Genomic DNA, 18,708 nt, shown 5'->3' on the forward strand with positions numbered 1-18,708 from the left:
GTTTGCGTTTATGGACGAAAGCAAGATCAAAATTGTACTTCAGGGCTACCGTACACAGCACTAAGAATATAAAGTGTTCCCCCTGTTCAAGGACTCTCAGGAAGCATAAAATTATGGTTTCCTGCTACAGTAGGAAAGCTGGACACTTCGACCAACTATGACAGAAACAATTGTCTTAATATTCATGCAGTAGATAATTTTACGGTATTGCCTATCTATAAATTAGCCATCAGTGCTACGTGCCGCACAGCCTGTGCGACCCTTTCCTTGCAGACAAAATCCCGGTTACTATGCACAAATTAACATCTCGCGAGAAGAGCTCAAGTGGCGCGAATAAACAAGAAATCCTTGACACCAGCACCGTGAAATGTAGACAGTGACTGACTATTTAATACTTTTTATGAACTATATCCCATTTGAATCGGTTTAAAGTCGAGTTAAAGTAAGTAAAGGAAAAGTATATTTTTCTATTTTTCGCTGAGCTCGGTGTTTTGTCTTTGTACTCCGCAAAAAGACAACTATGTCGGACGCTTTGTCTGATGGAGGCAGTGACATCCAGCAGGATGACAGTCATGAGGATGTTATGACTCCGGCAGAGCTGATCGCGAAACTTGAAGAAGTGAGCTGGTTTTAACAAAAAAGATCCCATTTGACGGTGACATGTACTGACTTCACAAGTCTCCCATAACCTGTTGACAGTATCTTGAGAGTTGTGTTCCTGTCTGTACCTCGCAGGCCTGGCTCAATGAGAAGTTCTCACCGGAGCTGCTGGAGAACAAGTCGGAGGTGGTGGAGTGTGTGATGGAGCAGCTGACTCACATGGTACATTTACTGCTCAGAGACACTGAGTGTCACAGAAACAGGAGGTGAAGCACAGGAGTAGAGTGATTAAACTGCAAAGGTGGGAGAAGGTCTCAGGACCTTTTCCCCACCCAAAGTATTAATACCACATTGTAAAAGCCCTGAAGCTGAGGCATAATGCCTGTAGAGGGCATTGTTCACGTTACTCCAGTATACAGACCTAAGTGTTGATAGCAGATTATACTTAAATATATCAAGTAAAGGTACCAGATGCAGTAAAAATACTTGTGAGTGTTGTACTGCAGTTTATGTCAGGTTATTTCTGATAAATTGGGCATAAATATTTTGCTGTGGTAACTTCAGGTGGCTCTTTTGTCTGTTGTAAGGTGTATAGTATAGTCAATGTGCAAAGTTTCTCAGAAATGAATTGGGAATATAATATGAAACCTAAATCATCAGGCCCGGAGTAAATATACCTGAGCATGATGTCATAGCAGCTTAAATTGTAAAATCTACTTGGTATAATTTCTTGATTGACAAAATATTTGACACACAATAAATGACGTTGCTGCTGGAGTATACATTTGCATACTGATTCATTCTAATAATAGAATAGTTTATCTACAATGAATGAACTCTAGTAGCACAGTCATTTTCTAACATACTGTAAATCAGTTCTTTTGTGGTCGTTACTGAATGAAAGAACTCTTCATGTCAGTGCTGTTGTTATTGGCTGTTGAAACAACAGGAAGCCAACCTGCAGCGGGTGAAGAAAGGTGACGCGAAGGCCAGCATCCATCACATGGAAATAGACAGGATCCGCTTTGTTCTAAGCAGCTATCTGCGCTCCCGTCTGTGGAAGGTAAATCGGGTCAACAGTACAGTATGCTGAATAAAACTTGTGTCACACTAAGTGCTTGTTGACAAAATTACCCAATTCTTGTGCAACTCATGCCTAGATTGAAAAGTTTTTCCCGCATGTCCTGGAGAAAGAAAAGTCTCGAGGTGAGGGAGATGCATCTCTGCTTTCGCCTGAGGAGTTTGCCTTTGCCAAAGAGTGAGTATAGTTGAATAAAGTTAGAGCTGTTTGTTTAAATCTCTGCGATTTTTCTGACAAACATGTTCTTATATAGGTACTATGCCAACACAGAAACGTACCTTAAGGCTGTAGCACTGAAACGCATGCCCCCCAACCTGCAGACAGTGGATATGCTCCAATCAGGTAAAATATCCTTTAGTTTTACCTCACAGGCTCTTTCTATTTGTTTGGTTTTTGTATGACCCACGCCTGAAATACTGCCATTGGCATGCTCTGGCAGATGGTGCTGTGGCATTTTTCCTGACCATCACACTAAAGCCTATGTGTTCTAATGTAATCGCAGTGCCTGAGCCCTGCTTGGACTCCTTTGTGTTTCTGCGAGTGAAGGAGAGACAAGAAAATATCTTGGTTGAGCCTGAAACAGATGATCAGAGGTACCTTTACTTATTTACATTTCAATGGATGTGTTGTCAATGTTTTTTAAATCCCAGTAGGTGTCAGTGTTACCTTTTCCCTTTCAATACTGTTGTATTTCTCTATATAGTATAGTCTCTATATGTTAAAACAAATGATATTGTCCCTGCTGTGTGTGCTCTTTCAGAGAGTATGTTGTGGACCTTGAAGAGGGCTCTCAGCACCTGATGCGGTATCGAACTATAGCACCACTTGTTTCAAGTGGAGCAGTACAATTAATTTGAATGTTGAAGTAAATAACAGTGAGTATGACTGTTCATCTTCCTCATGAATCCAATACTGCCCTCACACCCTCTTGTACAGACATCAAGTAATTCATCTCTGCAGATCTTACATAAGCAACTGCTTTGCAGTGACATCTGGATGTATTTTTAGCTCTTACTGTTTTTCAGCGTTCATTGTCTTTTGGCAACAGATTATGGAAAAAAGTGTTTCTTTTAATAATCACAGTATGTTTACAATATGTTGTCACTTAACCAGGGTTTACAATAAAATACAACTAACGCTAGTCATTTTATGTTACAGGTCCTTCTGTTGGTGTTGAGGTTTTGTCCACCGGGGAGATCATAAAATGAGCATTGGCTCTTTTTCATTGGAAAGCAGTAATAAGGAATGTGCAGTTTAACGTGCAGAGTTTACATCATAAAACACGTTATTACTGTTGTCAGACTTAAGGGCAGACTTGTGGGATGCAAGCACAGAGATCTTTGTCACACCATGGCTTCAAGAAATGTATTTCAATGGAAAATATTAACACAAAATATAAGTTCTGAACCAGTGAAAGGTAAAGGCTGCAATTAAACCGTGTTAGGCAGTGTTGTCATTTTCAGATCTTTTAAATCATGTCAGAGGAGCTTGGTTATGTAATTATAACGTGTTCTGGTGTGATGAGGTACATGACACTGACAAAGATCCTGTCTAATGCGCTAATTCATCATTCATTCTGTCAGTGTATCCACATGGTTTGAATTATTAGCCTTTTTTCTCTGCTGCTTAGAACCAGAATGCGTCAAGTGACCTGAAGGTGAAATTTCATCACTTCACTTGGCATCAGTGCTTATCATCCCATGGCGCATGTTAGGGAGTTTGCGTGTGTGCGTGTGTGTGTGTGTGTGTGTGTGAGAATAAATGGATATGCTTTATATATAGATGTCATTATAAATACTAGAAACCCTGTGAATGTTTTTTTATGTGTGTTTATTCACCTTGACTACCAAATCTAAAGTTGTCTTTTTTATGTTTTTTATGCTACTTTCACCCCAAGCGGATGTGTGAAACATTGTCTTCTTGGAGACATAATTGTTGTAATAGCATTGTTATGTAAGAGTTTCAGAGGGAGCAATCAGTGTGTAATGTTTGCCAGAAATGAGAACTAATAAGGAAAAATACTCTTGATTTTATATAGGGAAGTAAAAATCAATGGGTGTAGAGCACCTGATAACATACAGAGAGAGATCACTGGTTTTCTTCACATTAAAGTGTTGAAAAGTAAATGCATGGTTCACTTAGCCATTGAAAATGGTTGTAAATATCAATGTTAGAAAAATAAAACAGATAAATTGTGATTTATTTAGTGATTATGAAATAATTTCATTATTTGCTATTAACATTCTTTGGCTTAAGTCAGTTTTCTAGACTTGATGCACTGGCAGAGTTTGTCTTGACCAGTGTTAGCAATTCACTTTGTCTTCCCCCACACCACGCTCATCTAGGATGGTAGCTTCTGATTAGCTGAACACACCTTGATCAGTTTAATCAGCACTGGGTAGGGCAGGGATAGAAAACAAGCAGGGCAGTGGCCAACGAGGACCATGGATCACCCACCCTTGGTCTAGGTCTGATTTAAGTGCTGTCTGTTTAATTAGCTTCCTGAGTTAGGTGGCTGGCATGCTGAGTGTTTTTTGTAACCCAGCCTTTCCTCAGCGTCACTTGCTGACGACTTTGGGGTCAGAGATCCCTTCAGGACATAAGCCAGCAAGCAGAAGACTTGGATTCAGGTCCTGGCTTCAGTGGTATCAGTATCTACTGACAGGTCTGAGAATAGAGCGCAGGATGACGAATAGTTTCCACAATGCAGAGTAAATTGACACACACAATATAATACATACACACGACATGTAGCACCACATCACTGATGTCCAAAACCGTTCTGAGATAACAATACAAAACATCATTTCCCATAAATCTTCACAGCTAAACCTACCAGTGTAATATGTTTTTGTATTGACAGTCAAATACTGAATTATGCTACATTTTTATGACCTACATGGATTGTTGCAGTAAATCGTTTCAGCTCTGTTATACACAGATACAAAAACGTTACAAACTATAATACTGACCTGACTGGTCAGCACAGTGAAGAAGGTGGAGTATACATGACATCACAACTGATGCAGTATAAATAGGATGCTGTGTCAGATTCTTCTGTAGTCAAAGGAATGGCAGAGACTACAAACTGCTGCACATGAGAGATTGAAAGTAATATTTAAAGATAGTTAATCCATTTTTTTGTGAGAATACAACTGCTGATTTTTTTTTTTTTTTTTTTTTTCATTTTGTCGATCTCCAGCTAAACATTAAGGATAATTTTGCCATCAGTCAACACCACACTTCCAGTATGGAGCTTTCCTCTATAACGTAAGTGTGTGTTGATTCTGTGTTGTGCATTGTCTTACATCACTTCTTCAGTTATCAACAAAATGAGGGTGAATAGGAATTTTCACATTTTTGGCATTATGTCGCTCAAATCTTGTGATGCATTGCTTTATGTGCCTCATGACCAGATAACAGTACAGTTGCAGCATATACTGTCATCGCACATCTAGGGAAGCAGTCTTTTATTGAAACCAATATCTTTCTCTTGGAAGTGTCCTGCCAGAGGTTGATGGTTGGTCCCAGTCTTCTGGGCTCCTGGAGATTGCTGTTAGGCTCTACTTAAACCAGCGTAAACACCTGTGCCCTCATGTTTGGGTTCCCATCCTGAAACCCCAGCGCCCTTGCATACGTTCTCAAGTTTCAGAGCAGCTGCCCTCTGACATTTGGGGCCAAGTTTCTCTGACCCACCCTCTCTCGTCTTTCTTGGATGATGAGGTTTTTATCCCAATTAAGAAGAAAAATGTAGTTTTCGCTGACTCAAGAGGATTGTCTCTAACAGCCGTGCGAGTGTTTTCTGCTGAAGATGAGCAGTCTGACCTCAACCTACTGCCATGGCTCCAGGATTTGGAAAGCATGTCAGGAGATGGCTACAGCTGCACCGTCAGCACCTGCTGCCCAGGAACACGACTCACACTGGGCTTCCCGCAGCCCTCTGCAGATTTCCAGGCCTTCCGTGCCAAGCTGACAGAGAGCATGATTATCCTGGAGAACTGCAGCATTACTGAACAGGCCCTCCAAGGTACCGTCCGAGTCAGGAACCTCAGTTTCCAGAAAGATGTGCGTGTGCGCATCACCTTCGACTCATGGCAGAGCTATAAAGATGTGCCTTGTACATACGTGCAGAAACGCTTCGGAGGACCTCAGACAGACATCTTTGAATTTGACGTTGCTATTCCTAAAGTGCTAGATGCCAAAAGGAAGATAGAGTTCTGTTTAAGTTATTTACCAGGAGGGCAGAGTGAGCCTTTTTGGGATAATAACAATGGAGAGAATTATAGCATTACAGTATGTGTGAGCTCACATCTCTGTCACGGAAAGAATCTAAGTGAAAGGGCATGATTTAGGTTACTCAGACTAGAACTGATTTATCTATTTATTTAACATACTGTAACTGTTCCTGGATAACAAGGAGGTGGATATTTTTATTACTTTTGTATTGTTTTCACTCTACATGTATTTTTATTTCCAGAAATATTTAGACATTTCAGCAATTGCTTTGTATAAAAAAGTCAATTTTGTTGGAGTCTGATTTCCATGTTCCTTTAACATTTTGCATGAAAAAAGTGGTCTTGTTTTTCAGTCCTTATACTTTTGCCACTCACCAGCATATGTATTGCTATTGTGCACCAGGGAGGGGATCCCTTTCACTCTGGGCATTTCTGGGATAGGTCAGAGATTACTGGGGAGGGACAAACAGCCCCATAGCAGGAGAGAAGCTAATCTTAGCTCACCCCTGTTTACGGGACAGAAGCCTGCTGTCAGAGACTGATGGGAAGTAACATTGGGATTCTTTTTACTATATTGAAAACCACAACACACTGAATGGCCCTTTTTCATGGTCACATTGCATTGCACTGAAAGTTTTTCTATAGTGATATTTTACACAGTGTCATTAAAAATTATAATCAACTTCTTAATCATAACACTACAGTTATATTTTTAAGAGATATTAAAGTATTTGACAGGAATGCTGAAAACTAGACTTTAGATACAATGTAGAATTAATGATTAGGTATTTAGGATTAATATAACCTTTATATAAAGAAACAACATTGTAAGAAGTAGAAATGGCAAATGTTAGTTATGACCAATATGATTAAAAGGTGAATGATGCTGCCATTGGCACTTCGAGGTTGTTAGATCACCTGAACTAGTCATACCAAACAGTGTTTAACAAAAAAAAATGAAATCACGCACATCTTAAGGAAGAAATGTAAATTAGAAAGAAATATTCAGGAAATGACACAAAGGCAAAGAAGAGCAAGGAATTTCTCCAGTTTTCTAAACCATATCATGGTTTAGGTTAAGTTTTGTTCACCAGTCATGGATGGATATTTGTTGTAGTTCCAGCTGTGATCTGGGGTTTAATACTTGCTATTCTAGTCCAGGCAGAGGGGAAAAGGGAAAGCAGCATGCACACACTCGGAGAGGCGGGCTGTTTCCACTGTGTCCTGACTCACACATGATGTTTTGTCCTGTGCAGCATTGTAGGCTCACACACTCCCAGGTTTGTCCTACATCAGCATCTGCCTCAGCGTCCCACGCTGATGTTGCACACTTTGCAACTTGGGTCTTTCTTGGCATTGGCTGTGGTCAGACTCATAAGCTGGTGGTGCCCACTGATCTGCTCCACACTGCCCAGATCCAAATGAACTGGCTCAGTGAAGAGCACCTCAAGGATGACATCACTGGCATGGCAGTACAGGGGCTCCTCCCCTGGCCTCTGGGGCGCAGTGTATGTCAAGAAGGGATTGGAGGCTAAGTCCAGCATAGGGAGGCGGGTGCGACAGAAGGTATCTCCCTCTGAGCCAATGTGGGCCAGCACCAGGACCACATAGTGATAGGCTGTATACATACAGTAGAAGTCTGCAAAATACAGGCAGATATTGGGATTCAGCAGATGTCCAGCTGGGAGCTGGAAACGCAGGGGGCCATACGGGGAGTCTTTGGGAGGGAGGCCTGTATCAAACTCTGTGTTGCAGCTGAAGAAGACCCCATGCAGTTTGCCATTGATAGGAGAACCATGACTCCCACTGCTATCTTTCAGGGCTGGACGCATTAGTCCTCCACATTCCTTCCTAATCCAAAATACAAGTAGGAAATTGTTATCGGCATGGCTTCAGATGCACAATTAAGAGATAAGACCTTAGTACTGACCTGACATGGTCAAAGTAGTCTGGGTGCTGGTTACGATAAAACACAGAGAATTTCAGCAGTCTCCCTGCAGAGCCCTTGGCCTTGTCAAGAAGCTGCTGTAAGTGTTCCATGGCATAGTCTGCAAAGATGACAGAAGCTGTGTAATCATTACCAAAGTTACCCAATGTTATACTACATCTGTTGCACTTCTTTGTCCTTATCTTATATTACTTTGTTTCAAACTCTCATATGCCATTGTAGACATTATCATGGTATTTCTTACCACCGGTGCAGAACTCCACCACCTGGCTCCACTCTGATACCAGGTAATCACCGTCTTGCTGTCGGATAGCAGTTTGAACAGCAACACAATAGTCTGTCCGTGGGCTCAGGAACCAGTGTCCCCTGACTGCCATGGGGAGAGGCACTGCCTTGGCCACCAGCTTGGTTGGCACATCCTGGAAGACAAAGCAGGAAAGAACTGACATCACGGACAGGATGCAAGAATATAACAGGCTGCTGTGTGTTGAATTTACTTTTCAAAGTGAATGTAATTGTTAAGTCCACTGTTTGCCTCCATAAACTTTGGGTTATTAGCATGATATTCCACTTCAGAACCAAGCTGCTGTAACTAGGATACGTCTAATCAAATCAGCAGCTTTGTTTTGGCCGAGGCCTCGGAGAAGCACAGCTAATTACTACAGACTCAGAGGCCCATATATCCATGGCAACATCTGTGCTGCAAGTTTGTTTGTATCGTTTTGTGTAGCAGATAGAGAACATATCCTCTATTCAGAAGCAGCTCACTCAGGCATCTCCCTGCCCTACAGATAACCTAACAAAACACCTTTTCAGCTGTGGAATTCCAGCTGCAATAATCGGCCATAATTACAGTGAGTATTTTGCATCTGAAAAGAAGAAGGATCATAAACGTTAGACTTCGGCAGGTGGATCTAAATTTAGACTTGACTTTCATCACTTAAATGCCAACATTATAATTTGTGGGCATAATTCAACTAAAAACAAAAAAGTAAAATTCTTCTGTAGCCATGTTAGCAGCTTCCTATGGCTCTTCTGAAAGTCACTTTGGTACTTTGGGCTAACTAGTAACATCAGCATGGTGATATGCTAAAACTTAAAATATTAACATTCACGTTAAGCAGATATACTGTTTATCATGTTCACTGCTTTAGTTTAGCATGGTGTATCCTACACATTAGAGTTGCAGTTCATCTGGAAATCAAAATAATGCAGCTGGAAAGCAGCTTGTAGCTAAATTTAGGCTCTTCCAGGGTTGCTTGAGATTAATAGTCCCTTAAAAATGCACCATTACATATTGTTTTTTGTCAGGTTATATCTGTTTCTAATTTTTAATGCATTAGTAGTAATTAACATGCAAACTGTCGTGTAGGCTAAATTTGTCGATTTTTGACCACTTTGGGAGAAAACAATGTACGAGTGAGTCACTGGCCTGAAGCTGCTGACGGCATTCATTTTCCCTTTGCGCCTGTATTGGAAGTGACTGAAGGGGCACAGATAGCCCCATATGTTAACCCAACCAGACCTCAACAAAATGCATGTTTTCCTGTCTCATGTAGGTCATCCACTATCATTTTGGTACAAAACATAGGTAAAAACTAAGCCTGTGAAACACACCAGGGAGCAGACATAGGAAAGAACATGAGTTTGTGCAGCAGTTTCAAAGTGTCAGACCCTGTGTTTAAAGCGATTGGGGTCCCTGCTTTCTTTGCGGCTCAGGTCAATGAAGAAGTGTGTGGCTCTGGCAGTGTCCTCGGGGGTCATATCCCACATGATGCGGAAGGAGTCGCAGGTCACCTCACAAACCTGGATATTGCAAGGGGTGGAGAGAGGGGCGTCCATATCTGTCATCTGAAATTAAAACAAGAGATAAAAGAGAGTAGTTAGACGAAAATGTAATCTGAAATTTTAATATGTCTGCTGGAGTAGGGCAACATCTGCTAAGAGAGATTAAACCCTATCACAGAGAACTACAAAGTGGACACTGTACAGTGGAGCAGAAACACTATGCCTAAAAAACACCTCGCAGAATCCAATTAACCTTTCATTTATGGATCTGTGTCCTGACTTTGTATTCACTGTCCTGTTCTTTTCTCCTCTCCTCCCTCCTTTTCTTGCCCTTAACTGACATTTCCCATTATTACACAACACAATACGCTCCCAGCCGAGTGACTGGCCCCTGCTTTGCCCATGCATTTCATAATCCACCTACAGCAGTCTCCCAGCAACTACACGTCCGCAGCCTCCCTCAATCATCTCCTGCAATTCTCAAGGAAGGGGTCACAAACAGATAATAAAAAAAATAATGCTGCACCTATCAGCAACATTTTAAACCTGAGGCAACTTTTTAAACATTTCTGCCTCCTCGATGAGCTGCATGCCTTATCAGAACAGCTGAGCAAGGTAGTTCCTTGCAGCTCAAGGGGCATCTTCAAAAAGCTTTTATATTCTTTGGACTGGAACAGCAGAGGTTTAAGGAGGTATCAGCAGCAGGTGATGCATAATCATATTCCTTTAGTTTCCCATCAGCAATCCGATCCAGGCTGCTGCACACACAGTAGCCTTGAGTTACAGGCTGAGGGCAATCTCTCAGTCAGCCTGTGCTGTGTTTGATTATCTGTCACTGTCCCCCATCTTAAACTGATAGCAAGTGTCTGCAGTGTGTGGACAATGGTTTTCTTTTTTGGCTGTGAAGCTTAGTGAGCATCCATTCCTCCACATTTTGCTTCTAATTCATGTCCATCTTAAGTTTGTTATTTCAATTACCTCCTGCAGTGTTACTAACTGATCTGGTAAATTATTTTAGTCCTTATTTCTTTGGAATTCAGGCTACACCAAAGCAGCATAGTAGATGTTTCTCTTATTAAAATCACTCTCATCACCGAACATGTGCTAAAACACGGACGTGCCTAAAATAATCTCTTTAGTACAAACAATCAAATGTGCTCCTTTTTTTTTTTTTTTTTTTTTTTTTTGGCTGCATGAACCAAAAGAATCCTGGTGTAGTGTCATTGTCTGACACTGTCTGTTAAGGTGTTTTCCAGTCAGTGTGATGGACACGCTGCAGCAGCTCATTAAAGCCTGTGAACTGTGAAATTTGTGCAGCAGCTCGTTCACACGGGGACCAGGAGAGAGAGTTTTTGCATCCTGCACGTGTGTTTCCACGCGTCCGTTTTCCAGCTGCTGTTCTCATTTCTTACATCGGTGTCTTTTCACAGATGCTAGAAACTGGGGCAAGAGGAGATTCTCTCAGGACAAGGCGTCAAGCCCCTATGTCTTTGAATGTGTTCGAAAACATGTGAATATAGTTCCTACACAGGTTTATACTGTTCAACAACACCAGTGCCCTCATTTATTTAAATCAGTCCATAAAAAAGTCTTTTATTTCTGCTAAGATAGAAGCTTTAGGTAATGGGGTCTAAACTATATATATCATAAAATAATAATTTAGGAAGTATTGGAAGTGTGTACACTGAGATGTGCTCCATTCCAAAAAATACATATCACAGAGATGTAGTAAGCAGAGCGAAATAGCATCATGAAAGAAGCTGCTGCATTCATGCATGTAGAGCAGGGCACAAAAAGCAACTCGCTGATTCAAAATATTTCTCTCTTCCAGGGAGATTACTTTAAAATACATTTAGATGTCTGCATGAGGGATTTAAAAAGCAACAAATTTCTTACACGCTTTTAAGCGAAATGGGGTGAAATTGCCATTACACAGCCCAATTAACAATATTATTTGGAGTTCAATAAACATGCTGTTAAAATGAGACATTGCTTGGCTAATGCATTTTTCAGCCCATTGCATGATTGAATGATAGAGGAACATTTAGGAAAATGAGCACAAATCTTAATATATCAGCCAGTCAGTGCGGATGTATGAAATCTCCTCACAGTGTGGTGTGAAATGACATCGGTGGGATTTAATAAATGTCATCAGACATGTGTACATCAACCGAATAACATACAAAGAAAACTCATGCGGTAACATAACAAACACTGTATTCATCTGGCATGAATGTCTAATGTCACTGTAGAAATGCACAAATGAAGCACCCTATCACAACATAAAATTATTTGATGTCCACAACTTCAAATCACCATAGATTGGGTTTATTTTCTGAACAGTTGCAAGCTTCAGTGAGCAGACTGATTTAAATTAATTCCTTACTTGAGAAGAACAGACGGGTCAGATCTTCCTCCTCTTTTCTACTTGCCTCCTCTGCTGCAGTCGATGATAGATCTCCCAGGAAAACTGATTAGGAGGTGAAACAAACACACAGGCTCCTCTTTCTCTCCTTCTCCTGCTCTCCGTCTGTTTCTCTCTCACTCTCTGTGTCACATAAACACTCTAACCCCCTCCACCTCTTCCCTCTCCCCCTCCCGATCTCATTTTTGCTCTGGGCTCTGCATGATGTTTATTTGATTCCTATGCAGTCATGCAGGAATGAAATTAAATCTACATCTAAAATAAACTGAAAATAAGGAATTTTACAACTGGAGAGTAACCACAGTGACACTCAGTCAACCTCGTTGGCATCATGAATTTACCATCCAATCATAGACAACATATCACTCACCAGGGAGCCTGCCCCGAGGCACCAAATCCACAAACACTCAACACTTAGCTGCTTGCATAAATGTCACCTCTCAGTTATGGAGACAGTATGGACACTGAGGGTGTGATGAAGCAAACTCCACTAACTATTCAAATGAGACTGTGCTGACAGTGTTGTCCCAGTAAAATACATGTGCCAAATGTTATGCCATATGGACTAACTCCACAGGGCATCTCCAACCAGCCCATAAGGAGGTGAGGGATGCCACTATGTAAGCCCAGAATAAGCAGATTTTCACTGGAATTCAATTTTAGAGGGATGTTTGTGCATTGCTTTAACCTAATGGGGCAGCTTTTTTTTGGTCATTATTAAAGATTAAAGAGACCCTCCCCAGATTAATGTCTATAATCTGCTGCTGACTATGACTATGGGCTTCAAATTAAGACAAAGAACAAAGAATGAACTGGTAGTGACAGCATACAGACCCTACTTGTGTTAAGAAATTCCAGTAATATATTGGAAGATTTTGAGTGTGTGTTGTTTTGAAAAGCTTCACTTACTTCAACTCAGTGATACCCTCAGAATAACAGGGCAATTAAACTGCAATCAACAGTCATTGGTCAGGCCTTGACAGGCTGGAGAAAAGGCTGACTGTGTCAAGAAGACAAAGGCCCCAGTTTAAATTTTTTTTTTCTGACTATTACTCTTGACTGTGATGGACTGGTGACCTGTCCAGGGTGTACCCCTTCCTTTCACCCAAAGAGAGCTGGGTCAGGCTCCAGCAGATCCCTGTGACCCTAAATAGGAATAAGCAGGTATAGATGATGGATGGATGGATGGATATTACTCTTGACCTTTATATCTTCATTCAGCTCTTCCTTTTTTATTTGTTGAATTCTTTAACTTTCTTACTGTTTACATTTGCAACCACATCTAGTGAGCCACCATTATGAAAATAGGAGCTTGTGTCCAGTCAACTAACTTCAGTAATGAGAAGACTGTTGTTGTTGTTGAATGTAAAAAACTGCTGGGTGAACAAGGCATGTGTAAAAGTGACCAAGTAAAAGCGTCCCATGTTTAAATGATCTGTATAGCACAATAACTGATGGTTATAAAATCTCTCATTATAAATCCGAAGGAGCACAGACAGTGGGTCTTTCTGCGCATGCTCGATCCACGTGACCCATCAGGCTGACGACACTGCGGAAGTGTGATGGCGACGTGCATGATGCAGTGTGAGAAACAGCACTAGCACAAAACAGCTCCTGATAACGATCCTCTCACAAGCTTGGACCTAATATCTGTTTGGGACAGTGGCGCAGACAAGGCGGAAGTATCCGGAGAAGCACAGTGTGTTGAGATTATCCGTGACAAGGTTTGAACTCATTGCTCTTGTATGTTTGTGTTCGTGTTGTCATTTAGCCACGTGTTGCAAAATGATCAAATATTAGGAGCCGTGGATGCCACATGAACACACATTTATCGTGGTCATGTGGCTTGTACGCTTGAGCTGCTGTCGGTGGTTTTGTCCATTGAAATACAAGCGTTTCTGTCGTACAATCTCGTGTTTAGGATGAATGTGTCCATTCAAAGAGCAGTTTTCTTTTCCAATAGGCCCTGAAATAACGCGTTTATGAATGGATAGTATCTGTATGTTTGCAAGGTTTCCATGCGTTTTGCGTTGTCATTGTTAAATAACGCAATGTGCTATACACACGAAACAAAGCAAAGGAACTGTCAAGATAAACCTTAATTCATTGCATAGAAAGTCCTGTTTATCCACTAATCACTGAGTATATAAATGCATTATTAGCTGCTCAGAAAAGACATCAGGTATACAAATAACTTGTAAGTCTTTACCACTCAATGTTTAATAAATGAATGGCTGATTAGTCACAGTATTAAAATGACTAATAACATATCAAATGTGGTTGTGGCTGAATCTTTGCCACAGAACAGATAATACTCACACATTGGCTACATTTACATTGTGCTTCAGTCAGATTTTTAATATTTGAAACGTCAGTTCATGAAGTAACTGATTCACTATCACCTAAAGGTTAAAAAATGGATGATTTATGCATAAACAACAATCACTGTTTTCATAACTGCATACAATGAAAGCAGATCTCTGAAATAGATTACTACCTGTGCTTTGAAAGATATTTCCTCTTAAGAAATAACCAAATAGGTTGAGTCCTTTAATGTTTATTTTACTCCTGAAAGCAGTTTAATGAAAAAAAAAAACTTCTAATTTCATGTAGTAATAGTAATGATTTAACATATAGAGTTTGAACCATCTGTTAGACACACTACAAGGTCTTTCTGTTCCCCTTGTGATCCAGTTTAGGATGAGTGATTCAGGCTCAGGTAACTCCAGTGGTCAGCGTGTGCCAACCCCTGGAGGAACAGGCGCAGGACTTCTGATGGGCCGCCGGCCATCCGCCGCCATCTCTCCCGGCCGTCTCCCATCAATGCGCCCACGAGATCTCACCCTGGGAGGAGTGAAGAAGGTAGTGCACATTATTGTAACTAATGAAACACAAATAAACTGCTCAGAAAATTAAGGGAAGACTTAATCATCACAGTATAACACCACGTTAAACTTCAGGGATATTGATCTGTCCATTCAGAAGGCACAAGTGACTGTGAATCCCTTTCACCTGCTTTGGTTAAGATGAAAGTGACAACGGGTGTAATGGATAGGCAACAGCAAGACAACCCAAAAAGGGAATGGTTTTACATATGGTGGCCACAGACAAATGCTCTCCCCTTATCCTTCCTGACTGATTCCTCTGAAACTCTCAAGGAGACACCATCAGACCAGCTGTTACACCAAGAGAGCTTGGACAGGGAACAGCAGGAGAACTGTAAGAGTCGTACATATGACCTCTAGTAGTCTACTGGTGTATATGATTCTGTCAGAAATAGACTCCATGAGGGTGACACAAGGGCCTAGTACAGGGCCCTAGCTCTTAAGCGCTACTGTCCTGCAGGTTTTCCAACTATCCCTGCCCTTCAGCAGTGAGTAGAGCAGGGATATGTGGAAAACAGGCAGGACAGAGGTGCTCGAGGACCAGGGTTGGAGACCCCTGGCCTAGTGTGGCCTGTGTTTGCAGCCCAGCACTGTGCAGGTTGATTGGCATTCTCCAGAGAAAACAGGAATTTGCAAGTCATGTGGACATCAGTGCCCCATTTTCTTCACAGATGAGAGCAGGTTTAGTGAAACACATGTGACGGGTATGAAGGAGTCTGGAGACACTATGGGAAACATTATGGAGACTGTAACATCATTGAGAATGGCCATTTTGTTGTTGTGCTTGGGTCGGTGATGGTCTGGGGAGTCATAGGGCCACAGAGACCTCCATGTTATAACCAGCAGTATTCTGATTTCTGTGAGGTAGTGGGATGAAATCCTCAGAGCGACTTTCAGGCCTTACCCCCCTGGCTTCCTCCTGGTGCAGGCCAGTGCCTGGACTCATGTGGCCAGTGTGTGTTGGCAGTTCCTGGATGATGAAGGCATTGATTCCATTGACTGACATTATGTTTCAGCGCATCTGATATATATTTTCACCTTGAATAATTTGTTCATTGAGACATGATGTGTAATTTAAGTGTTCCCTTAATTTTCTTTATCAGTATATAATTTGAATCTGCAGATGAAATATAATGCTTTTTTGATATTTATAATTGTTTTTGTTTTATTTTTAGAAAACATTTACACCCAACATTATTGGCCGAAAAGTCAAAGATGAGTATGTACATAATTGATGTTAAAATGGAAAAAAAAGTTATGTCAAAGGAAATGGATTAAACAGTTTTGACTGTTGACCAATAATTTTGTCATAACAGAACAAAAGTTGAAGGCGGGCAGAGGAGAGAGAGGAAGGATGCAGATCGAGGTCGAGGTTCAAGAGAAAGAGGCAGGGGCCGAGGTCGCGCTGAGATGATCCAGTCGCACTCTATCTTTGAACAAGGACCCGCAGAGATGATGATGAAAAAGAAAAGTAGGTGTTCAGCCGGACATCCCATCACTCTGTGCTGCTTTAGTTTGTCTTAAACAATGCAATCAACCAGGGCGGGACGATAAAACATTAAAGATAATTATCAGGAAATAACTTTACTTCCATATACCAGAAAATATGACAGTTGATATAGCATCCATACAACTCATCCAATCTGTGTTTTCACAGACATGATGAACAGCCAATGATAATTAGAATAGCACTGTGCTGAACCAATCATGTGGCTGGAATAGAGTTACAGCCAGATTAGGTTAGAAATTAATCTTATGTCTTCATATTTCACTTAGGAGTGAAAAAAAACTTTTAAGTTGCACAGAAATACTGATTTGATTTATATTGTGATGCATATATTATTGACTGATATGAAAAAATATTGAGATTTTTTTTTTCCAGCTCTACAATCAAGTGAATTCTTTCATTAAACATAGGTAGTTTTGAAAGTGAGAGAGATGCTCCGATCATGGGACCTTCACCCATCATCAACATTAAAAAGGAGAAGAGAGAGACTGAGGAAGAGACCAAAGAGATCCTGCGCAGTCTGGAGCGAGACAATGTGAGTCCTCGTTATCAGTTCACTTTAACTATTCATAAGTTGCTTTATTCTCCATTTTCCATGAATTTAACTTATTTTTTTTCATGTTGCATTCTTTCAGTTTATAGATGATCCCTTCCTGAGGAGTGAGCAGAGGAGCTGCCCAGTCCAGCTTCCTCTTGCCGTATCAGGGTGGGGATTCAAGGAGGAATTTAGTAAAGCTGATGTTAAAATTGAGAAGTTAGAGGAGGATTGTGAACCTATGGAGTCTGCAGTTAAAGGTAACTTCAAGATTTTTTCCATTTTAACTCTTTAACTGGCTTATTTGTGATGAAAGCAGGAAACAGCATATGATTGTATATGACATATAGCTGTTTCTTGAAAATACATATTATTTTCTCTGTAGTCAAAGAGGAGCCAGAGGAAATGGAAATACAGAAGTCAGAGACAATGTTCAAGCCCCCTCCTCTCCCTGAACCTGAAGTTTTGCCCAAACTGCTCCATGATTGGAGTCTGAGCAAAGGGGAGGAGCTGTTCTTCATGCAGCTGCCTGACTCCCTGCCTGGCCAGCCTCCCACCAAAGAGCACAAGCCAGTGAAAACAGAGGTGCAGTCAGAGGACGGACAGTCTGTCCTTCTGAAAACAGAGTCTCAGGTAGACACAGTTGTCATCCACATGTCAAATTGCATGATGATATGATGATGGTGAAATTAACGTTGTGTTTAAATGGGATTTTAATTTTACACAGGAAGAGGAGGTTGAAGACAACAGCTGCAATGTGAAAGATCTGCGGGAGGGCCTTATAGGAAAGATGCTGGTGCGGAAGTCTGGCCGGGTACAGCTCATACTGGGACAGGTGACACTTGATGTGTCACTAGGAACAACATGCTCTTTCCTTCAGGTATGGTCATAGTACATTCATTGATGCGGCTCCCTTTCTGGCTGTTTTTCTATAACGTATCAGTATCTATACATTTGTCTTGCACTATTCAGTTCTTTTATCAAAGAATAAATATTTATAGAAATGCCTTTGTTTAACTTTTCTACTTCCCTACCTGCTGTTTCTTCAGGAGCTGGTCTCTATCGGTACAGAAGGAAAAACGGGCGAGTTGACAGTTTTAGGGAAAGTTAAACACAAAATGGTTTGCTCCCCGGACTTTGAGGCTCTGCTGTTGCAAAGTGCTTGATGCTCGTCTGAAGAGCAGAGCCTTCTCTACCTTCTCATGCCTGACAGATGGGACAGATGGGACAGATGGGACAGATGGGACAGATGGGACAGATGCACTTGTGGTGGGTTGTTGTGTTGATAAGATGTTCACTGTTTCTGTGGAATGTCCCTTGGTAACCAGGCATCCAATACAAGTACAATGGTTGTTGCTTTTGGATTTTCAGAGGGGCTAAGACATATTAAAGTACACTATTGAAACACACTATCTATAAATATGAAAACTGAGGTTTTAGTTTCTTTTTTGGAAGAGGTGTAATAATTCTTCAGAGGTTTAATTACATTAGTTTCATTTGTCTATAGCTGAGGACTGTACATGATGTAAATGTGTGAATAAATAAGGTTTTTGTTATTCCAGGATGATTTTAAATTTTTTTTTTTTTTACATTTTTCCTGGTCATGCAGCAAAATTGTTGTTTAAATAACGAGATTTTTGCCACATCCCAGATACAATAGAGGTGAATGGCGTTTGGTTTGTTCTGATCAAAGCGAGGACAAAT

At 41.0% G+C, this 18,708-nt stretch overlaps 3 protein-coding genes across 8 annotated transcripts; 2 read left to right on the plus strand and 1 right to left on the minus strand.

Moving 5' to 3' along the window:
• The first annotated feature begins 277 nt into the window (after window positions 1-277).
• gins4 (GINS complex subunit 4 (Sld5 homolog)) lies at window positions 278-3,423 on the plus strand. 2 transcript variants are annotated; one of them, XM_026321675.1, is made up of 8 exons: window positions 278-619; window positions 736-822; window positions 1,550-1,663; window positions 1,791-1,858; window positions 1,935-2,023; window positions 2,184-2,274; window positions 2,442-2,556; window positions 2,840-3,423. In XM_026321675.1, the coding sequence occupies exons 1-7, from the start codon at window positions 521-523 to the stop codon at window positions 2,536-2,538; spliced, it is 645 nt and encodes a 214-aa protein (XP_026177460.1). In that variant the 5' UTR covers window positions 278-520; the 3' UTR covers window positions 2,539-2,556; window positions 2,840-3,423. The 2 variants fall into 2 exon arrangements, with proteins under 2 accessions (XP_026177460.1, XP_026177459.1); XM_026321674.1 differs by having other exon boundaries at window positions 288-619; window positions 1,761-1,858.
• Window positions 3,424-4,902: 1,479 nt separating this feature from the next.
• On the plus strand, window positions 4,903-18,568 carry polr3d (polymerase (RNA) III (DNA directed) polypeptide D). 4 transcript variants are annotated; one of them, XM_026322476.2, is made up of 9 exons: window positions 4,903-4,951; window positions 14,772-14,939; window positions 16,138-16,181; window positions 16,279-16,433; window positions 16,880-17,004; window positions 17,105-17,264; window positions 17,390-17,637; window positions 17,732-17,884; window positions 18,054-18,568. In XM_026322476.2, exons 2-9 carry the CDS (start codon window positions 14,778-14,780, stop codon window positions 18,168-18,170), a joined length of 1,164 nt encoding a protein of 387 aa, XP_026178261.1. In that variant the 5' UTR covers window positions 4,903-4,951; window positions 14,772-14,777; the 3' UTR covers window positions 18,171-18,568. The 4 variants fall into 4 exon arrangements, with proteins under 4 accessions (XP_026178261.1, XP_026178259.1, XP_026178258.1 ...); XM_026322474.1 differs by lacking the exon at window positions 4,903-4,951 and adding an exon at window positions 13,633-13,820; XM_026322473.1 differs by lacking the exon at window positions 4,903-4,951 and adding an exon at window positions 13,633-13,801.
• phyhip (phytanoyl-CoA 2-hydroxylase interacting protein) lies at window positions 6,884-9,715 on the minus strand. 2 transcript variants are annotated; one of them, XM_026322477.2, is made up of 4 exons: window positions 9,539-9,715; window positions 8,109-8,283; window positions 7,847-7,964; window positions 6,884-7,767 (listed from the first exon to the last, which is right to left on the minus strand). In XM_026322477.2, the coding sequence occupies exons 1-4, from the start codon at window positions 9,713-9,715 to the stop codon at window positions 7,221-7,223; spliced, it is 1,017 nt and encodes a 338-aa protein (XP_026178262.1). In that variant the 3' UTR covers window positions 6,884-7,220. The 2 variants fall into 2 exon arrangements, with proteins under 2 accessions (XP_026178262.1, XP_026178264.1); XM_026322479.2 differs by having other exon boundaries at window positions 6,884-7,763; window positions 7,843-7,964.
• Window positions 18,569-18,708: the final 140 nt, after the last annotated feature.

Source organism: Mastacembelus armatus, chromosome 9, assembly GCF_900324485.2.
Source record: "Mastacembelus armatus chromosome 9, fMasArm1.2, whole genome shotgun sequence".
Lineage (NCBI taxonomy): Eukaryota > Metazoa > Chordata > Actinopteri > Synbranchiformes > Mastacembelidae > Mastacembelus > Mastacembelus armatus.

Bases quoted from the DNA above. Each gene is read 5' to 3' on its own strand.
- gins4 (XM_026321674.1), top strand. From the start codon at position 521: ATGTCGGACGCTTTGTCTGATGGAGGCAGTGACATCCAGCAGGATGAC. The intron at 620-735 runs GTGAGCTGGTTT...TGTACCTCGCAG, and splicing joins TGATCGCGAAACTTGAAGAA to GCCTGGCTCAATGAGAAGTT. The intron at 823-1,549 runs GTACATTTACTG...TTGAAACAACAG, and splicing joins TGGAGCAGCTGACTCACATG to GAAGCCAACCTGCAGCGGGT.
- phyhip (XM_026322477.2), bottom strand. From the start codon at position 9,715: ATGACAGATATGGACGCCCCTCTCTCCACCCCTTGCAATATCCAGGTT. The intron at 8,284-9,538 runs GTCTGACACTTT...TTTGTCTTCCAG, and splicing joins CCAATCGCTTTAAACACAGG to GATGTGCCAACCAAGCTGGT. The intron at 7,768-7,846 runs GTCAGTACTAAG...ATTTTGGATTAG, and splicing joins GACTACTTTGACCATGTCAG to GAAGGAATGTGGAGGACTAA.
- polr3d (XM_026322476.2), top strand. From the start codon at position 14,778: ATGAGTGATTCAGGCTCAGGTAACTCCAGTGGTCAGCGTGTGCCAACC. The intron at 16,182-16,278 runs GTATGTACATAA...TTGTCATAACAG, and splicing joins GGCCGAAAAGTCAAAGATGA to AACAAAAGTTGAAGGCGGGC. The intron at 16,434-16,879 runs GTAGGTGTTCAG...CATTAAACATAG, and splicing joins GATGATGATGAAAAAGAAAA to GTAGTTTTGAAAGTGAGAGA.